We start from the raw sequence: 21,080 nt of genomic DNA, 5'->3' as shown, positions 1-21,080 counted from the left end.
TACTTAGCTGTGTGGCCTTGGGTAAGCCACTAAACCCCACTGACTTGCAAAAACTAAAAAAACTAAAAATAAAAAAAAAGGGTCATCTCCAAGGCTGAGAGAACTAGATAAGTGCTACAAAGGAGTGCATTATTGCTAGCTATGGCAAGTTATGAGTGTTCCATTAAGATGTAGAGAGATTTTGATGTGCTTTGGTGCTGGAAGTACCCATTCTAATGAGATGGCAAATCTTTTTATATATTAAATGACAAAGATACAGGATTTCATGAGCAGAGTGTTCATATTGTTAACAGAAAGAAATGTGGTACTGGGGAGACTTAGGTTCAGTTCTTGGCTCTGCCATTTGCTGTACCTGTTAGGGCTATTATGAAGAAAGTTCATAAGCCTTAAAGCACTACAGAAATATGAGTTTCTATTATAAGAGCATTGTTAATATTGCTCAAATGTGAATTAGGTATAAATTTTGTAAATTAGGAAAAATTAGTCATGGAAGGCCATTGACACTGACACACAGCCAAGTAATCAAAAGAACGTGAATTAAAACTCAGATATTTTTATTCTAAAGTCCCTAATACTTTTCTTTATTCACTCCATAGAAATAAAAGGCATTGCTTTTTTTTTTTTTGGCAAGACAGTGGGGGTTAAATGACTTGCTCAGGGTCATCCAGCTAGGTAATTATTAAGTGTCTGAGGTCAAATTTTAACTCAAGTCCTCTTGATTCCAGGGCTGGTGCTCTGTCTACTGCACCACCTAGCTGCCCCCAAAACACTGATATTAAACTATTTCTTCATTTCAACCATGGGCTTAGTTTCACTTCCAGGGCTGGTGCTCTGTACACTGCACCACCTAGCTGCCCCCAAAACACTGATATTAAACTATTTCTTCATTTCAACCATGGGCTTAGTTTCACTTATAAAAAGGATACAGTGTTGTTTGTATTTGATCTAGTAGTTCAAAAGAGACAAATATATAGGCTATAATCTTGAATTTTATTAATCGTTTGCATGTGATCATTGTAGAATATTTCAGTTAACCACTATTTAATTTTTTCCTTCCCTATAGGTTAGAATAAACACTATGAGTGGCACATGGAAGACAATTATGAAATCCTAGTGAATTTTAATCTTCTAGCTCATATATCCCCATATTTCTGAAAATATCTATCAATGAAAAAAGATAAAATCAAAATAAATAGATCTGGAAAACAATTTGTGGGTACTATAACACTGAAAAGTCAACAAAAATTGATCTCGAGTTTTATCAGAAGCATTAATAATTTAATTGCAAATAGTAGTCTGCAGGGCTTAATTTGCTATTCTGATGCTTCACAATAAACTACATTTACATGTAAATTATATTCAAATAATTATTTCTGTAGGTGCAAGTGGTTCATTTAGAACAGACACAGACACATAATGTCTGTTCACCCACCATCAATCAAGACCCAAGAAATCTTTATTTTGGTTTGAATTAAATTTAGTCATAACTAATAATACAGTATACACATAAATTCAGTTTGTCTCTACTAATTTTGTTTAAGAGATAATTAAGAAAAATGCATTTGACTTGAAAATGGTAGATTAAAAACATTTCTACTTTGTATTTGGGACTCTGTTTTGAAAAAGCAGTTTTTGTAGTATCATTGAACATACTCAGTTAACAGAAAATCTACCTTGAATCAATATAGCTACTTCTAAAGATTTTTTATAAATTATATAGTGACAAACTATTGTAGTTAATGAATATTTTTCTCTAATTAGAAATGTAATAATTGGTAAATTACTACTTATGTATTCTGGCAGAACAAAATGACAATTTCAGCTGAGATTAAAAGTTCCATTTCAAATTATTTTGAAATATACTTACAGGTCTGAAAATATGAATATCTTGGGTTCTAGATACCAAGTGAGAGCTTTTGGCAATGCAGGTAGCTGTCTCCAATTTGTCTCCTGTTAGCATCCATATCTAGAATACAATTTAAACAGATGAATTAAAAAATCTGAAGCACTTTCCTTCTTTTCCAGCCTAGTTTAAGAGGAGTGGTGGAGGAATGGGAATGTTTTTGCCATACTAATTAAAACATAGAAGTAGATAATTAGGTTTAGTTTAAATACAAACAAAAGTTTGCAAGTTCACAGTGCTTTACATGTATTTGGTTCTTCACAAAGGATTCAATGTGAGAAGAAACATTTTTTTCTTAGGGATCTGAAAAAGGACCTAATCTATACAGCAAGCACAAAACACAGTAATCACAGTCTCAAGGAATTTTAAAGTTGGAATTTTTACAGAAATTATTTAGTTTTTTTTGCAAGGCAATGGGGTTAAGTGACTTGCCCAAGGTCACACAGCTAGGTAATTATTAAGTGTATGAGGCTGGATTTGAACTCAGGTACACCTGACTCCAGGGCTGGTACTCTATCCACTGCGCCACCTAGCTGCCCCTATAGAAATTATATAAACCAATTTTGAAATGTGATAGTGAGATCCATGGTGATAATCAACCTACCCCAAAATCAATAATATAGAGACTGTTTATAACATGTCACACATTTAAAATTAACAAATATTTGGAGAGTTTATATGATACGCTAAATAATTTTGGAAATATGCAGATAACTGAAATGAATTTTTCCTTGTCAAAATGACTGACTAGAAATATATTAATAAACAATCTAGTATACTCTAGAAATGACTATTACTAATATCTGAAATCCTCATCTTTTCATTCCTTCTATTATTTTGCACCACGTATATGTACTAGAAACCAGTAAAGTTGAATATACCTTGGATTTTTAGCATTGCTCCCTTTAATACTTCATCTCCTTGAAATCTGTAGTTTATGTGGGGAAATATGCAGATAAATAAAGAAGTATCACTAGAATAAAAAAGTCTGGGGGAAAGGGAAAGAAGCAGCAACAAGAAGGGTCAATAAATAATTTCCATAAAAGGTAGTACTTAAGATGAGTTCTGAAGAAAGCAAGTAATTCTAAGAGGCAGAAGTGGGGAAGGAGTGACTTCCAGGCATGGGGTACAATGGAGTTGGGAATAGCCAGGGTAACAGATAGGAGGTGGAGTGCTGCTGAGAAGGAATGCAAAAGACAAGATGGCCTGGCTGGGGAATAATTTATAATGAGGCTGGAAAGATTGGGGTCAGGTTGTGAAGGCCATTAAATGTCAAATAGAAGTTTCTATTTTATCCCGTGGCAACCAGGAATGATTGGAGTATAATGAAAATAAGGAAAATAACATTGGCGACATGTGACAGATGACTAAGGACTGGACTAAACAGGTAGCTATGTGAGTAGTAAGAAGGGCAATGACATATACAAAAATTTCATAGCAGCTCTTTTGTTAGTGGCAAAGAACTGGAAATTGAGGGGATGCCCATTAATTGGGAAATGGCTAAACAAGTTATGGTATATGAATGCTATAGAACAATATTGTTCTATAAGAAATCATGAGGGACAGGAAAAGCCTGGAAAGACTTGCATGAATTGGTGCTGAGAGAGATGAGCAGAACCAGAAGAACATTTATATACACTAACAACAACATGGGGTGATGATCAACCAGGATGGACTAATCAAGTGCAACAATCAGGGACAATTTTAGGGGATCTGGGATGGGGAATACCATCTCTATCCACAGAAGGAACTGTGGAATTTAATTGAAGACCAAAGTTTATTATCTTCAGTTGTTAAAGTTACTTCTTATGTATTATGTCATTTTTTTCTCTGTAATGTTTTCTTCCTTCCTTTTGGATATGATTATTCTCTCACAACACATTCAGTTTTGATCTATGGTTGCAAATAGAAAGCTAAATCAGACTGCTTTCTCTTGGGGGTAGGAGAGAAGGAGGGAAAAAATTGTAAAACTCAAAAACCTTGCAAAAAAAAATGATTGGGGGTGGCTAGGTGGTGCAGTGGATAGAGCACCGGCCTTGGGAGTCAGGAATACCTGAGTTCAAATCTGGCCTCAGACACTTAATAGCTGTGTGGCCTTGGGCAAGCCACTTAACCCCACTTGCCTTGCAAAACCCTAAAAAAGATTGATGGAAACTACCAATGTATGTAATTGGAAAAACAAACAAGATATTTATATATTAAAAAAAGAGAAGGGTGATAGGATGGAGGAAGAAATGGAAAGATTTGGTGAGTAGGCATTAGGTTAAGGGACAGTGAAGAGGAAAAGATAATACCAAAGACATGAACAAGGGGGACTAGATGCATGTTGATACACTCAATAGAAATAGGGACATTTGGTAGAGAGTGAGTTTTGGGGACAAGATAAATGAATTCTGGTTTGTATTTGTTAATTTTGAGATGTTTGGAGCACCCAGGTTGAAATGTCTAGTGGCAGATGTGGGACAGGAGAGACTGGCGTACAGAAAGAGAGATTTGTGAGTCCTAGGCAAAGAGATGATAAACCAAGAGGGAAAGGGTATATGTATTGCAAAGTACTATGGTGTCTGGCACACAGTAGACACCTAATCAATACTTGTTCTCTGCTCCTTTCCCTCCCCTCCCCTCAGAAAGAAGATGTAAGGCAAAGGGCAGAACCTTGGGGAATGTCTTCAGTTGGGGTAAAGCATTGAGAATGAGCCTAATAAAGGAAATTTAGGAGAGGCCTTGCCATTCATTCAAGTACCTACAACTCTCTTCAATATAGCTTCTAATTTGATATTACCCATCCACTTTTGGTAGTTATATGGATTCCTACTGCCTATAATTCTCCTGACTGCCATGTCCAACAACCTTCTCTCAGTCTGTTACTTCTAAATCCCTTAGACTCTCAGGATCTCTAATTTCCTTATTTGTACAGTGAGGGGCTGGAATCTCTGGATTCTAGCTCTAGTCTATAATCTCAAGATCTTTAAGAATTGTTTTAGTTCTAACTCTTATGATCCTGGGATTTCTGCTTCTCAGCATTCATATCCTTCCTTGAGACTCGGCTCTTTGTTGCATCTATCAATTTTTCAACAAACATTTAAAAAGTCTGTACGGGCCAAGGTAGAACATGTCTCACAAGAGCAGAGAAACCTTCAGCACCTTGATCCCCGCATTCCTTAGCATCTCCAGGGCTGGTCGGACATCAGCCTGGAGCTGGTCTTCCACGCCAGTGAGGCATAGTAATTCCATCTCTCTCTCCACACTCTCTACAACAGCAGCCACCTTCAGTGTCCTGTCATGGATACTTAATTTAGCTTGGCTGTATCGATTCTGGGGACAGAAACAGAGACTGTTATTCATTGTAGTTCAAAGACTGAATCTATCAGAGGTTACTGACTTTATGAAAATTCATGATATTTACCAAAAATTGAAAAAGACTGATTACATATAGAAGTAGAATATCATTAGCACAAAGTGTTTGGCACAGTTTTGGATGTGACTAATATGTTGACCACATGTGAGCTGCAAGCTCCAATGCCCTCTAAGAAGATGATAATCCCCGAGATAAGAATGTTTTATCTGGTTCTACCTTTCATAAGCACTGATTCCTGCTAACCTGGGAATAGGAAGCTGAAAAAGGTGAGGGATAAAGGAATTGGACCACCTCACACAACACTGACATTGACATATTTAGGGATAATTCTTTAATGTAAATATGATTTAGGTCTGATTATATACAGGGAAAAGAGTTCAAAGGGTTTTCAGTCTATGCAGTTTAAATTAGAAACATAGAAATTCCAAATGGTAGGAAAACACAATTTTATTAACAAATCAGATGTCCGAGAAATATAATCTTCAATTAATCCTGCATGAACACTCTGTAACAGGATAAATCACCTATGTTTCTTATGTCTTGAATTATAGGATACGATGCTCACAATCAAGTCTTCAATTGAAATTTTAAAGAAAGTAACAAGCTCATGCTTTATCTATCTTTCTGATTTTAATAAAGAATATAGATAATACAATGAACTAGGAAATGTAATTATTATAAATCACATACCTCAAAATCTTGATATTGTTCTTCTGTTAATGATTTTTTGGCAACGACAAGAGTACGCAATCCTTCTCGTGCCATATTACCACACTGGAAAAATGAAAAAAGGGAGTTTTGTAATCCTAATGTTTTGTGAGCTGGAAAAAAATTCTATTTACCCTAGAAGTTAGACTAGTTAACAGTCATATAACTATCACTATCTCTATATGTACAAATGTGTATGTATATAGATGATAGATATTCAGGTTCTTAATTATTACCATTTTTATTAAGCATTAAGCATTTAAGAATTAGGGGTAAAGATAAAATGATGACTAAAATGTAGGCTGTATACTCTAAGAGCTCTCAATCTAATGGAAGGAAATGACATAAATTCATACATGTATATGTGCATGCATATATATATATATATATATATATATATATATATATATATATATATATATGTATAGTGTGCAAGTGCAATTAAGGGGTGTCAGAGAAGACATCTGGTAAAATATGGGATTTTAGCTGGGACTAAAAGAGAGGAGGAGAAAGAGCATGGGGGAAAGTCAGAATGTCTGGAACAAGAGTGTTTTGTTTATGAAATAGCCAGAATGCCAATGTTTGTGGACTGTGGAATATGAGGCTGGAAGTTAAGGTATAAGACTACAAAGTAGGAAAGGTTAGTGTTATGAAGGATTTTGAATACCAAATCAAATATTTTGTATTTGTTCCTGGAGGCAAAAGAGAGTCACTGTAATTTATTGAGTAGGAAGAAGAAATGGCTTTAAGAAAAGTGGTTGAATGCAGGATAAATTGGAGTGACAAGAGACTTGAGGCAGACAGACCAATCAGAAGGCTACTAGAGGGTGGCTAGGTGGTACAGTGTATAAAGCACTGGCCCTGGAGTCAGGAGTACCTGGGTTCAAATTCAGTCTCAGACACTTAATAATTACCTAGCTGTGTGGCCTTGGGCAAACCACTTAACCCCATTTGCCTTGCAAAAACCTTAAAAAAAAAGGCTACTAGAATAGTTCAGGCTTGAAGTAATGAATTTTCATTTTATTGAGTTATTCTAAGTCATTGATAATTCACTCTAAATTTTGCGACTGTTATGATTCAAGATTACATTTAATATATACTTTTTAAAAAACCAGTGATACCCTGAGTATTACATTAGTAATACTGATGTGTAAAAAAAAGGGGGGGGAGAATATGTAGTATATTTGGAAAGGTTTTACAGACATAACTGGACAAGAATCACCCCACAGAATGACAACTAAATGATAATCATGGTGTATTTGTGATTTGCTTTGGTGGAAGATAAAGACATGGAACTTGTAAAATATCAAAAAAAAAAAAAAAGAAAAAAGAATTCTCAAATTTATTGTTAAAAGATAATTCATGATGAACATCTAGAATAGAAAGCACAAGGAATTAATGTGTCAGAGTTTTGTTAAGAACAGGTCATAAAGACTAACTTTATTTCCAGCTCCCTCCCATAATCCGATCTCTTTTTTTTTTGGTATAATTATTAGACTGAGATGAGAAGAATGCTGAAGACATAATTTACCTATATTTTAGTAAATATTTTGATACAATTTTTCATTCTATTGGTATAGAAAAGAGGGTGAGAAGTGGGCTGGATGATAGTGCACTTTTAAATGTATAGTTTGATGTTAAGGAAATATCCAGTGCAATCTTTAAGGAATCTAATACTGTACTATTTAACATTTTCATTAATGACATGCAGAAGGGTAGAGATGGAATGCTCATCTAATATGCAGATGACTTAACAATGAACTAATGGCTGATATATTGTATGTCTAAATTGGGTTAAAAAATCCTGAGAGGTTAGAACACTGGGTCAAATCTAATATGATGAAATTCAACAAGCCAAAAGTTAGTCATATCTGTGATCAAAAAACTCCAGATTTACAAGAACAAGATTGATGGGCAGATAACAGGTCATTTGAAAAGAATGAAAAAAGTTTACAGGACAACATATTCAATATGAGTCAACCTTGTTAAAAAGCTGTTAAAGAGACTGATCACAGTTTTAGAGATCTCGATTTGGAAGAGAACTTAAGAGGTCACTGTCCACCTTCCTTCTTTTAAATATTAGGACTAATGTGATATTAGGTTATATTAAAAGAGGTATATAGGATGAGAAAAATGCCAGTCTTGTCACTGACAAATGTGGTCTGCCCTGATCAGAACAACTGGATTTAGTTCTGGGTAGACCATTTTTCATTTTAAGAAGGACACTGATGAAATGGAGTGTATAGAAGAGAGTGATCAAGATGGTATATAGTCCCTTGGATCTTATGTTAACAGGATTGATTTAAGGAACTGGGAATATATAAATAGGAAAAGAGAAGATGGGGGAAAAGGGAGAGGGTTATCTTTAAAACCTGTCACATGAAAGAGGAATAGGATTGCTTTGCTTGGTCCCAGAGGACCAATGGGTGGCAATGGGTGGAATAAATGAATGATTGATGAATAAAAAAAATTAAGCAATTACTATGTGCTATAAACACTGTGCTACAAAAACAAAAGCAAGGTAATCCTTATCTTCAGTTAACTTACTTTCTTATAGAGGAGATAGCAAATAAAAGACAGTGGTAGCCAGGAGAGAGTGTATTTGGGAAGCCACAGTGATGGTGAGTTGATATCTTGGGGAGTTGACTGATATGTCCTTTCTAGTAGCAAGGGCAGTATTGATTTGATTATGGCTTCTGAAGAAATAAGTAAAAAGTCTATGTGAATGATTACACATTTTTATCCTAGACCAGGTAACTTGTTTTCTCAATGAGGGGTAAGTGAAGTGGGAGAAAGGAAGAAAATTTGGAACTCGAGTTTATAGATGTGAATGTTGAAACCTGCTATTTCATGTAATTGGGGGAAAATTTTAATAAAAAAGCGTATATGAACATGTCATGTATGAAAGTATGGCACATGACAAAGAGATGGCATAAGTGGAATGTATATCATGGATAAGGAAAGTTAGATATAGTATGCCTTGTCAATTTGCACTCACATATTCACCAGAGAGTTCCAGTGGGATAAAATCTTCAAGGCACAATCTTTGGAATAATAATGGCTGGGGCCAACTAGATAGAGTTGTGAATTTGTATTGATGCAATTATCCAATGGGACAAAGTGGATACCAGAGACAGAGTTCCAGGTTAAATGGATTATATCCTCTAGGTCAAGCTCCATGGAGATCTACTAGTTCTGATGACAAGTACTACATCTATTAGTAGATGGCAAGAAGATGACCTGGGTAGAACTTATAGAAAGAAGCAATCAGGCTCTGTGCAAAGAAAAATTTCCTATTAGGGCTATTCCAATATGGAATGAATAATCTATGGAAATAACATGTTTCCCATTATTAGAGCTATCTGTTACAAAGGTTGGGTGACCTTTTGTTAGATTATTTTCTTCAATTCTCAATTGAAATAAATAACTTCTCATGTCTTTTTCATTCTGAAATTTACTAAATAACTAGAAAGAGTATGTCATTTATCTTTTTTTTAAATCTATTTCTGTTTGTTTTGTTGTTGTTGTAATATTTTGTATCTATGACACAAAGGTAATTTTTGGCTCTCCTAAATCTATGATGTTTGCCCTTCTTTCCCAGAGAAGACCATGACCTCAGGGGAGGTTATGCCATGACAAGCACATGAAGTAGATTTTAGTGAGGGGGTGCTGTGCTAAGTCACCAGTCATACTTTCTTCTCCAGAGTCATCTGGGTCTAGTGGCCAGATATGAATCAGGACGACTGGATGTGAGGCAATCAGGGTTAAAGTGACACAGCTAGTGTCAAGTGTCAAACTCCCATCCTTCTGGCTCCAAGGCCAGTGTTTTATCCACTGTGCCATCGAGCTGAACCTTCCTGAAACTATACCAATAAAGTATAAGCTTTAGTAGGTCTTTTTTAAGATAGAAAATTTTACAAGTATAAGACATGGTGACAGATGGTGTATTGTCTGGGGACCAGACTGAGTAAGTTTGGAAATATCATCTCATCCTGAGTAGTTTGGGTGAAGAATTTTTTTTAGGTAGTCACAGTAATTTTTGAAGATTTTCTACTAAAGTGCAACCAGCTGTTATCAAAGTTGAATTATAATTTCTATACAATTTTCAACAAAATTGAATTATATTTTTTATATTTATTGAATATTTGTCTATATTCTTCTTACTAGAAATAATAAGATTCTATAGGATCAAGGCTTATATCTTTATTATTCCTTTATTCTCATACCATGGCGTTTTGTATATAGCAAATATTTGAAAAACGTAACAAGCAACGTAGGATAAATGCCATAAGAGAGACAACAAAATATTCTGATTTGATTATATAAAATTAAAAAAAAAGATTTTGCACAAATTAGACCAATGTAGCTAAAATTAGAAGAAAAGCAAATAAATGAGGAAAATCTTCATGATAAGTTTTTCTAACAAAAAATCTGAGTTCTAAGATAATTAAGGAATGGATTCAAATTTATAAGATTAAGAGACAGTTCCCAAATGAAAAATGCTGAATGGCTATGAGTATGGAACTGTCAAAGGAATAAAAATCATATAAAATCAAAAAATCATGAAAAAATGCTCTAAATTATTGATAATTATTAATATTAATTAAAGAAACTCAGGTTACACTTCACACTCATAAGATTAACAAAGCAGACAAAAAAAGGAAAATGATAAATGTTGGGAGGGACTACAGGAAAGTAGGTACTTTAATAAAGTATTGGTAGAACTGTGAAATGATATTCTGGAAAGTAATCTGGAACTATGCTCCCAAAGTTACTAATCCTATGACCCAGGGACACTACAATCAAGCAGATACCCAAAGAGATATTAAAAAGAGGAAAAGCAATCCTATAAATATGTTTATTTCTAGCAGTTTTTTTTGTAGAGACAAAAAACTGGAAACTAAGGAGATGCCCATCAACTGGGAGAATAATTGAAAAAATCATGGAATATGAATGTAATGGAATACTGTTGTGTTATAAGAAATGATGATGGGGATGTTTGTTGTTGTTGTTATTGTTTTGTTTTGTTTTTTGCAAGGCAATGGGGTTAAGTGACTTGCCCAAGGCCACACGGTTAGGTAATTATTAAGTGTCTGAGGCTGGATTTCAACTCAGGTACTACTGACTCCAGCGTGGGTGCTCTATCCACTGAGCCACCTAGCTGCCCTGATGGGGATGTTTTTAGAGAAACCTGGGAAGACTATTATGAAGCAATGCCTAGTGACGTGAGCAGAACCAGAATAATATATGCAATAAGAACACTATAAAGATAAACAAACAACTCTGAAGATTTTAACCAAAAGTTTTAAGTCATTGCAATCATTCCAGAGGACTGCATACAATAAGAAATAATGAATTCAGGGCACTAAATTATATATATATATATACATATACATATATATATATATATATATATATACATATACATATATATATGTGTGTATATATATATATATATATTCCCACATTGATCATGTTTTAAAAAGTATATGTATATGGTACATACATACACACAATATACATACATACACAGTACATAACACACACATACTACACACATAGTATACATACATAATATATACATGCATATACACATAATGTATATATACATACACACTACTATATACATAATATACATAGTATATATACACATACATACTCAAATACACACACATACACACGATACACACAGAGTATATATACACATAATACAGTACATAAACACACACGATATACATACATAGTACATACACATACACATATAGTAATATATACATACACAAATACACACATAATATACATACACACAAACACACAGTATATACATACATACAATATGTATCACACATAAAATACATACACACAGTATATGCACATACACATAATAATACTATACATACATAGTATAGAGAATACACACATATACATAATATACATACATGTGTATACATAGTATATACATGCATAATACACAGTATATACACACATACATAATATATACATATAGTATATATACATGCACACATGTTTTTTAAACATGATCATTGTGGAATTTGTTTTGCTTGATGTTCATGCTTTATTTGTTACAAAGGACTTTCTGTCCAATGAGTGGGAGAGGAAGAGAAATGAAAGGTAGATAAAATAGATTTTTGTTAACTAAAATTTTTTTTTAATACCATGGAAGTGGAGTTTAGATAAGGGAGATATATATGTAGCTTGGGAGAGATGACAAAGTGTCACAGAAATAGCTGTATGAATTAATAGGTCGAAGAGCATTTTGAAAGACATAAAAGGTGAGTTGGACATTTCAAGTTGAAGGAACATTAGTAAAGATATAGAAAACATAGACATGTATTAAAATTGTAAGATGTAGAAAACTGTAAAGTTTATTTTGACAGGAGTTTAATGTGCATGTAAGAAGGTAGTGGATCAGTTGGAGTCAGAACCTGGAGCCTTGAATGCCAGACCAAAGGAAAATGAAATGATCAGAAATATGACTAGAGAAAAATAGGTAGGATGAATTAGAGGAGATGGGTAGTAGTAGTGGAGGAAGAGAAAAAGAACTGAGAACTGAACCTTAGGAATGATGAGAATTGGACAATGGGGAAGGAAGAAGAAGAACCCATCAAATAGTGAGAGGTTAGTACAAGAATTATGTAGTATGTTTTTACAGAAGTCAATGGTTGAAAGTTTCAAGAAGGAAAAAGTGATTTTGGAAAAAGTTTCACAGGATAGAATAAAAAATATTTTTTTCTGAGACCTCTGATAGTGAAAGAAAGAAAAGAAATAGAATTATATCTTGAGTAGTAGAGTTGATGAATTTTTTTTTCCTGAGCTTATTTATAAGCAAAAATGAAGGAACAAATGAAAGGAGGAAGACAGAAAGTACAAACATAAAAACTGAAGGAGGAAGGTTTTGGATGAGGTAAAAGGGTATAAATTGGAGAACACAGTTTACAGTTTAGCTTTGGGAAGAAAGATATCTTTTTTTTCCCCTCAGACAGGTGGAAAGATGAGACAATGAATAAGCAAAGTATAGGAAATCTGAAGTAGAAGAGAGCTTCAGTAAAATAGCTTCAAATTCCTTAATACTTATAAAGGCTCTAAAGAGTTAAGGAGGCAAGGAGAAAGAACGACCTGTGAGGAATTTTCCAGTCAACAAGAGATGAACAAAAGGTTTATCAAGGAGTAGTGAAGCAATATCTCTAGTTTGCAAATCAAAAGAATGAGAAAATATAAGCATATACTTATAGGGAAGTACAGTCAAAGCTCACCTTGCAAACAAATTCCCATTAAAGTCAAACAAAAAAAAAAACCAGAAAGAGACAAAGAATATATTAAATTTATTTTTAGGTCTCTTGCCTGATTCTCATGGAACTTGCTCTAATTTCTCTTAGTCTCTGGGCATGAATAGGGAGCTTATTTTAATGGGTAGATTACCTGTTTATGCTAACAGTGCCAATGTTTCAGACAGTATTTAAATTCTAAACTTTAAATTTTTGTGGTTTTAAGTTTCCCTATGTGAGTGTATTATTGAAACATCTCATGTTTACCTTATCCTAAAAGTAAAACCGTCTAAGATGACTGAAAGGGGCAAAGAACAAATAAATTGGTTTTAGTCACTAAATAAATATGGAGCTCAGAAACTATCTTTGGCAATGACATTGGTTTTGAAACTTCAAAGGTAACATTTCTTTTCTTTACAAAGTTTCTCACAAGGAATATATGTTTTAAAAAAAGTTTGAAAAACAAAGAAAAGGAAATTTAAGGTACATAACTAAACCACTAGAAAAATGTTTTAATAATAACATTTTCTACAAGTATTTGCATCAAACATTATTAAACTTATTTGTCACTTCTGCATGGGTAATGGGAAGCATTGTAGAACAGTAGAAAGAGTAATGGATTTGGAGGCAGAGGACCTGGGTTCAAAACTGAGCTATGAACTTGGCCATGTTAATTAAGTCTGGAACCTGACTGAAAAGCAGGGATTGACCTACTTGAAGGTCCCTTTTTATTTGTAAATGTATGATTTCACTTTTCATTTAAGCAAACCAAAACAGAAATCCTGAAAGGCTTGGTACTATTTGTACCAGACAGTTTTTTCTCCAAGAATTTTTAAATCCTAGGCTGTATATTCCTAATTGACCATATACCATAACTCATGGGTCTTATAGAATTTATAAATTTATTTCAAAATATCCTAGCAGAAAACTATTAAGACTTGAATCAAGTAGCTGAAAACTGTCTTTTGAAGGTTTAATGCATGTTGTATGTACATACTGTATTTTTCCTTGGTAGATGATGACTTTAGGATAGCAAATTTAGAAAATGTGTACTCCAAAAGCACATTTAAATATACACTGATAATGTATTTCAGAAAACCTCTAAACAGATAAATGAATTAATGGCTTCCTCTTTTTAAAAATGCAAAAAATAAATAATAATAAACCAGGTTAATAATGGGTTGAATTGGAAATGAAAACTATGGCTCTCACAGCAATCATCATTGGACACTATCCATATAAAGCACAAAAATAATCTCTAACTGCAACATATAAAATGCTGGAGTTGAATCTTAAGGCAGAATTATAGTGACTCAGAGAAACATAATATTGAATGCTTGATTGTCTGAGTATTTAGAATTGATAATATCACCTAGTATTCCAAAATATCAAATATGTAATAGAAAGGAAAAGACAAGGTTATAATTTTAATTGATGGGGGGAAAATAGCAACATTCAGATTTGGAAGCCTCCCCTGTTTTTTGGTGAAAAGAAGGAAGAATGTTCTTTTTAAGTTATTTTGCTTTAGAGAGTATAAACCTCTCTACTGTACCACAAACATTAAGTATACATATATATATATATATATATATATATATGTATACACACACACACACATACATATATGTTCATAAATATCGATGCAAATCTTCAGCCATCAATTGTACCTTTGGAGAAAGGTAAAAAGCTTTCTAGAAATTTGAAAAATGTTATTTTCCATCTACTGTTGGGGAAAGAACAAATTATGAAAGCAATGTTAGGGGAGGACTATGATATGGAAAGATCACTGACCTAAGTCCATGAATTGCATATTCTATGCTAACATAGGACAAAACCCTTAAGTCCCAAGTTTCAGTTTCTTCATTTGTATTGTAGAGATCAAAATATTTTTACTATTATCTTTTAAAGGGCTAATGGGATAAAAGGGCTTTATACAAATAAACTCTTTTATTATTTGTGACTTGATACAGATTGTTGAATATTCCTAATTGTTCCTTAGTATTTAACCAAGGAGCAATTTAGTAGATTTATATTACAATCTGTATTAGTCCTCTATAGAGAGATGAAATTTTACATAAGATTAAACCTTAATATAATTAGATTACTATAATTGAGTACTTTTTTGGAAAGAAATAATCATGTATCAGAACAATTAAGTATTGTATTTTACTCTGAAAGCCATTGAGTTTGGGGTCTCTCAATGTGAAAAAGAGGAAATTATAAAGTGTTGGTATTTCAAACCAAAGAATGCCTTGGAATTTTGAATCTGGGAAGCAGCAATAACAAGAGTATGAAACATCTGAACTGGAAGGAAGTAAATCAACCAAAAAGATAAGCAACTGTAAACTAATCAAGAGATTGTATCCAGTCTCTGATAGTTATATTTTTATATATTTTCCCCATAATGAATATCCCCACATTTCAGGTGTAAAATTATAAAAATAACCACTTCATCCAAGTGAAACATCTGATACTTTCTGATTCTAAGAACAAAGTTTGAGCCCATGTTTACAACTTTAAGGCTTTTTCTTAAGAAGAGATCACCATAAACTCATGAGCCTGTTTATACTTATTTTTGTGAACTCAAAAGTCTTTTAGAATAAAATATATGCACATAAATATTTTGTTTTTTCAAATATAGTTAATAGCTGTCCCCATTATTTGGCATATAGGACTAGACTTGAATTCAAAAGACTTTTGCTTAAATCCTCCCTTAGACAGCTGTGGGACCTTTGGCAAATTTCTTAACTTCTCTCAGTCCCAGTTACTCTTACCTTACAAGGTTGTTGCAAGGACTGAAAGAGATAACTATGTAAAGGCTTTTTAACAAACATAACAGCATCATATAAATTTTATTATATTTATTGTTGTTGCTACTTTGTGTGTGTGTGTGTGTGTGTGTGTGTGTGTGTATACACACACACACATAAAGACCCATGACATTCTCTATAAAATGTACATGTACATGTGACTGGAAAAATAATATATGATGATCTTAATAAAGCTGTCTTTGTGGGGAAAAATTTAGTGTTGTCTGTTTGATGTAAGACATTTATTGATTTGACCCCAGAAAGCTAAATAAATTAACAAATACTTTACAATTAATTGTGCATCATTATCGCCAAAAGTAATTTTTATGACATTCTGGTAGGTCTTCAGGGAGTTTAATTTATTCATGTTCCTGATTGAATCAAAGTGCCCTGAAGGAGATATTGATTCATATTGCCAGCATCATTATGAACATATGTGATGTGATCTTTATATTAACATATTGTCTTTGTGGATGTCAGATTAAGATCATTGCTGATGCCTAACTATACGATGGGTTTTATGTGAATTTACAGATTTGGTAAAATATAACTTGTGTATATGAAACAGACAAAGAATTGATCAACAATTTAAAAGTTTTTACTTATGCTTCCAAAAAACCAAAAATCTCACTACTGGAAGGAAAATTCTAGATAAAGTAAGATTATTTTATGGGTAACTTGATAGAAAAATTGGTTTTAGAATCTGGGCCGCAAAAATTCTGTGGAGAGACAAATGAACCTTAGAACAATTTAAAAAAAATCAATTAGGTTAATGATAGTTTCTTAAATGTTTTAAAGCAACACATTGGTTGCATTCATAAAACTATTTTAAAATTTGAGTAATTTTTAGTATTCTCCAATTTCTTCTGACAGAATTCAAAATAGTCTTCAAAAATGGTTAACTATTATTTGCCATCTGTTTCATGATTAATACTAAAAGAAAGAAGCAATCTGTAAAACTCTATTGAAAAGGACCCACTTCTGTGCTTTATTTTACTATTTTCTTTTTTTGCATCATGAAGAAAAGAAAACAACTTCCCTCTTTTGAAGCACTTTGTTGGATAATAATGCTTGGTTTAGAATTCCCTTTTGTAAATTTATTCTAGCAACATCAGTGGTAAAATAAAATTGAGAACAGAAAATATGCTTTCTCTCTGTTACTTATAAAACTTAATCATTTAAATGTGTTGTAGAGCTCATTTTATAGAAAAAGAAATTGCAAGATCTTACCTCTTCTTCTAACCAATCATTGTACTGTACAATGCTAGACATAGCAATATCAGCACCTTTCATATAAAATGTAATTTCTGCAGTAGATTCATCCTGCAAATATGATGAAATTAAACAGATTCTTTTAAATCGTAGCATTTCTAACAACTAACTGTTGGGTTAATACAAAGTATATTCCTTTGTGATAAATCTTTTGCCTAATGGGCTGAACTCTCTCATCAGACACACAATCAAGAACTAAGATAATATGTTTTGTTTGAGATGCTAATTAATAAATTAAAATTTGTCAAAAAGATTTGTGAATATAATAGCAATACAGGCATTTTTCTCAAATGCTTATAGAATAAGTTATAGAACTCAGTTGTTTTACAAATTTCCCAGATACATCAACAGACATGTAATCTTCAAAAAGTGGTCAGTGGATATTTGGTCAATTTATGGTCATAAGGATGGATAAATTAAACATGTTTTTGTTTAATTTCAAACAGCTCAGCTGACATCTAAGATTCACAAGCAAGCATTCCTGCATATTCAATCATTTACCCTATTAGGAAGTTATTTTATATTTGCTCACTAATTCCTCTATCAATAGATTATTAATTTAAGGATTTCTAAGTCATCCATTGGCTGGTCTTGAGTTTGCTTTGTTGAAAAAGGAGAGTTCACAGAGAGCAAACTGAATTTTTTACCTCTCTTTCCTACATCTAACCATAAACATAAGGTTTTGAACAAAAGATGAAACTTTCATTGTGTTTGTTCAGTTCTTTATTGATTTCATAATTTAGATGCTGAAGAATAAGGTTTTTTAAATAACTAATTGAAACTACCATTTCAGAGTAGTCTATTTATAATGTAAACATTGAAACAGAATATATTTCTTCAAAATAAGTTTAAAGACCTTACCCTCACTATGATTCCCATACGTTTGCTCTCAGAAGTGAAGGGAAAAATTTGTAGAATAGAGTATGTCAGAATCTGTCCACCAGGGGTCTTCAGCTGCATTGAGGTTAGGTCTCTGTTAACGAGAGTAAGACCAACACTCTCTGTCCACTGTACCAGAGCTACCTAAAGAAAACCATGTAAAATGTTAGAAGTCAATTATTCCCTCATGTAAATGGCTTCAAAGACAAATGGGAAACTTTAGAGGTCAAAAGGTTTGTGATGGCAAGACAAACTTAGGAAGGTTTACAGCTTTGGAACTCAAAGAGTTTCTACTTCCCCCCCCAGGATGAAGGGAGTGCCTGTGGTAGCAATAGGGTAGGTTCATCACATAAACCATAGTACTAAACAGTATTTTTCTAGATGTACATTTTGAAAAAAAAGTTTACCTGATCTCTTTTTTAATTAAAAAAGAACATTATTCACTATGAATTAATCAGTTTTTACTAAATTGAAATTAATTTCCTTTAGCGGCTCCTTAGAGGTCCTTGAAAACTAGTATCAAACCAATACTCATCTCTCCTGGATAATTTAATTCTGGAAGAAGAGGAACTGATTAGATGTTATCTCACATTCTCTCCATTTCTCAATCTGTGGAGTTGGTAATATAAACAGATGATTTTCATGCTGATCATAGGTCAAAGAATTTTGGAAAATAATAGCTATACAATGTATCTAAATTTAAACTACTTTAACAATTAAAATGAACCAATTATGAGAGAAAATTAGTCATTTATGAATACTTCCTACAAGCAAATATTTTAATATTAAAATGTTTTTGAAGCTCTCTTTGGAAACAACTTTACTATTTAAGTGTTACATATATTTAAGTTTCAACAAACAACATAACTCAGAACTTTTCTACAGTTAAATTAATTCAAAATACCTATAATTTAGGATTCAATAATAAAAGAAGGATAAGGGATATTGAAAAATTACCAGTACTCATCAAAATTTTCATGATTTTTGATCTTCACTTAATAATGCATTTTTATCTATTTTAAAAAACATCTGACTTTTAAATTTCATTTTCAAAAATAATCAGAAAAAAATCAAATGGTATATTGTAAGTTTCAATATTGTTTATGGCCTCTCATGATAACGATGAGTACCATTTATAGGGAGAAGCTATAAAGAGGATTTTTAATGGTTATAAATTTTCCCATATAAAGTTATCACTTGGCTTGCTTTGTAGAAGACTATGACATATTAACTTATATATGCATTTTAGAACTTTATTTTGCATCTTCTAATTATTGGCCAGACATTAAGCATTTATTAAGTACCTACTATGTGCCAGCAAAGAAAACAAGGGCAAAAACCAGTTCTTGCTGTCCAGGAGCTCGCAGTCTAATGGGAGGAGACAATATGCAAACAAGATAAACACAGGATAAATTTGGGATAATCTTGGAAGACATCATGAATAAGGGCGGTTAGGGAAAGGCTACTTGCAGAAAGTAGGAATTTAGTTGCTGCTTAAAGGGATATTAGGAAGAGAAGATGAGAAGGGACAGAGTTCCAGGTCCAGGTAATGGCCAGTGAAATTCTTTAGAGTCTAACTTAGAGATGGAGTTTCTTTTACAAAGAAAGACAAGGAGGCCCGTGGCATACTGGACTGCAGAGTGGGTATAAGAGTGCATAGTATTAGAAAACGTGAAGGGGTCAGGTTATGATGAACTTTAAATGTCAAATAGGATTTTATATTTGAGCATAGGTAACAGGAAAGCACTAGAGTTTACTGAAAGGGGAAATGTTTTGTCTCAGTTTTACTATATAATTTACCTTATTCAATTCTATTTCTTCCACTAAAGTCTTGCTATGTTACCTCATTTTGGTGCAAAGTGACCCTGTATTCTCAAGAATTTTGCCTGAGAAGCATTCTACCAAGCTGGAAATGGTCAGAACATTGACCTGGTGACAGACTATAAGTCTTGATAATTCTAGGAATGAACATTTAGTGACTTTTACAACCTTTTACAGGTGTCTCAAAAAAGGGATATTTATATAACACGAATTATATGCTCTTTAACACCGACACTGTACTAAGTACCATGTAAATATTATCTCATTTGATTCTTACAAAAAATCTGCAAGATGGGTACCATTTTATCCCTATTCTACACTGAAACAAACAGAGGTTAAGTGACTTGCTCAGGGCCATACAGTTAGTAAGTAAGTGCTGGAACTGGATCTGCACTAAGATTTTCCTGACTTAAGGCCTGTTGTACCATCCAACTGCCTATAAGCATATGAACAGCATTCTGTACCCACCTAGTCCCAGAATTCTGAACCAATAAGAGGGAAGTTCACAAGGAGGAAGTATAATTAGAAAGCAGTTTTTCCTCTCTGAGAAAAAAAAAATCTAGGTTTTTAATTGACTAGAAGCAAGTAACAGAAGTCAAGAAGGCTAAGGAAACCTAAAGCTCACTAAGAAAGGTAGCATCAGAAACCATTCTTGCTATATCCTGCCATGGTCATATCACATCTGAAGCACAATGTTCAATTCTGGGCAAAACATTTTAGCAGTGACACTGGAAAAGTATCAGAGAACAATCAGGATGGTGAGTTCCAGATGTCATCTAGGGATAGAAGAATAAAAGCTGGCCTGAAAAAAAAATGTTGGGAAGCTGGGGACAGAATATCTATATTCAAGCAAGTTGATGGGTTGTCAAATAAAAGAGAAAATATACATATTCTCTTTGGGCTTAGAGGGTAGAACTAGGATAATGGATGGAAATTACTACTGACTAATAATCTTGCCATTTATTATCTCCACAATATATTGTACAGTTCACTATTCGCAAAACCACAACTTTAATTCAAGGTCTCATCTCCTTTTGCCTACA

At 33.1% G+C, this 21,080-nt stretch overlaps 1 protein-coding gene across 7 annotated transcripts in view; it reads right to left on the bottom strand.

Annotated features, from left to right (window-relative positions):
* The window catches only part of ATP9B (ATPase phospholipid transporting 9B (putative)), a 487,939-nt gene that overhangs the window by 43,524 nt on the left and 423,335 nt on the right, over positions 1-21,080 (bottom strand). For all 7 annotated transcript variants that reach the window (XM_074204072.1, XM_074204073.1, XM_074204074.1 and 4 more), the window contains 5 exons: positions 18,199-18,360; positions 17,296-17,388; positions 5,952-6,035; positions 5,048-5,218; positions 1,868-1,966 (listed from right to left, as the gene is read on the bottom strand). In XM_074204072.1, coding sequence (XP_074060173.1) covers positions 1,868-1,966; positions 5,048-5,218; positions 5,952-6,035; positions 17,296-17,388; positions 18,199-18,360 — 609 coding nt within the window. The remainder of the gene's footprint in view (positions 1-1,867; positions 1,967-5,047; positions 5,219-5,951; positions 6,036-17,295; positions 17,389-18,198; positions 18,361-21,080) is intronic.

The sequence above is a fragment of the Macrotis lagotis genome, chromosome X, assembly GCF_037893015.1.
Source record: "Macrotis lagotis isolate mMagLag1 chromosome X, bilby.v1.9.chrom.fasta, whole genome shotgun sequence".
In the NCBI taxonomy this organism is placed as follows: Eukaryota; Metazoa; Chordata; class Mammalia; order Peramelemorphia; family Peramelidae; genus Macrotis; species Macrotis lagotis.
Note: the sequence above shows the minus strand (reverse complement) of the source record. Positions and strands in the feature narration are given on the sequence as shown.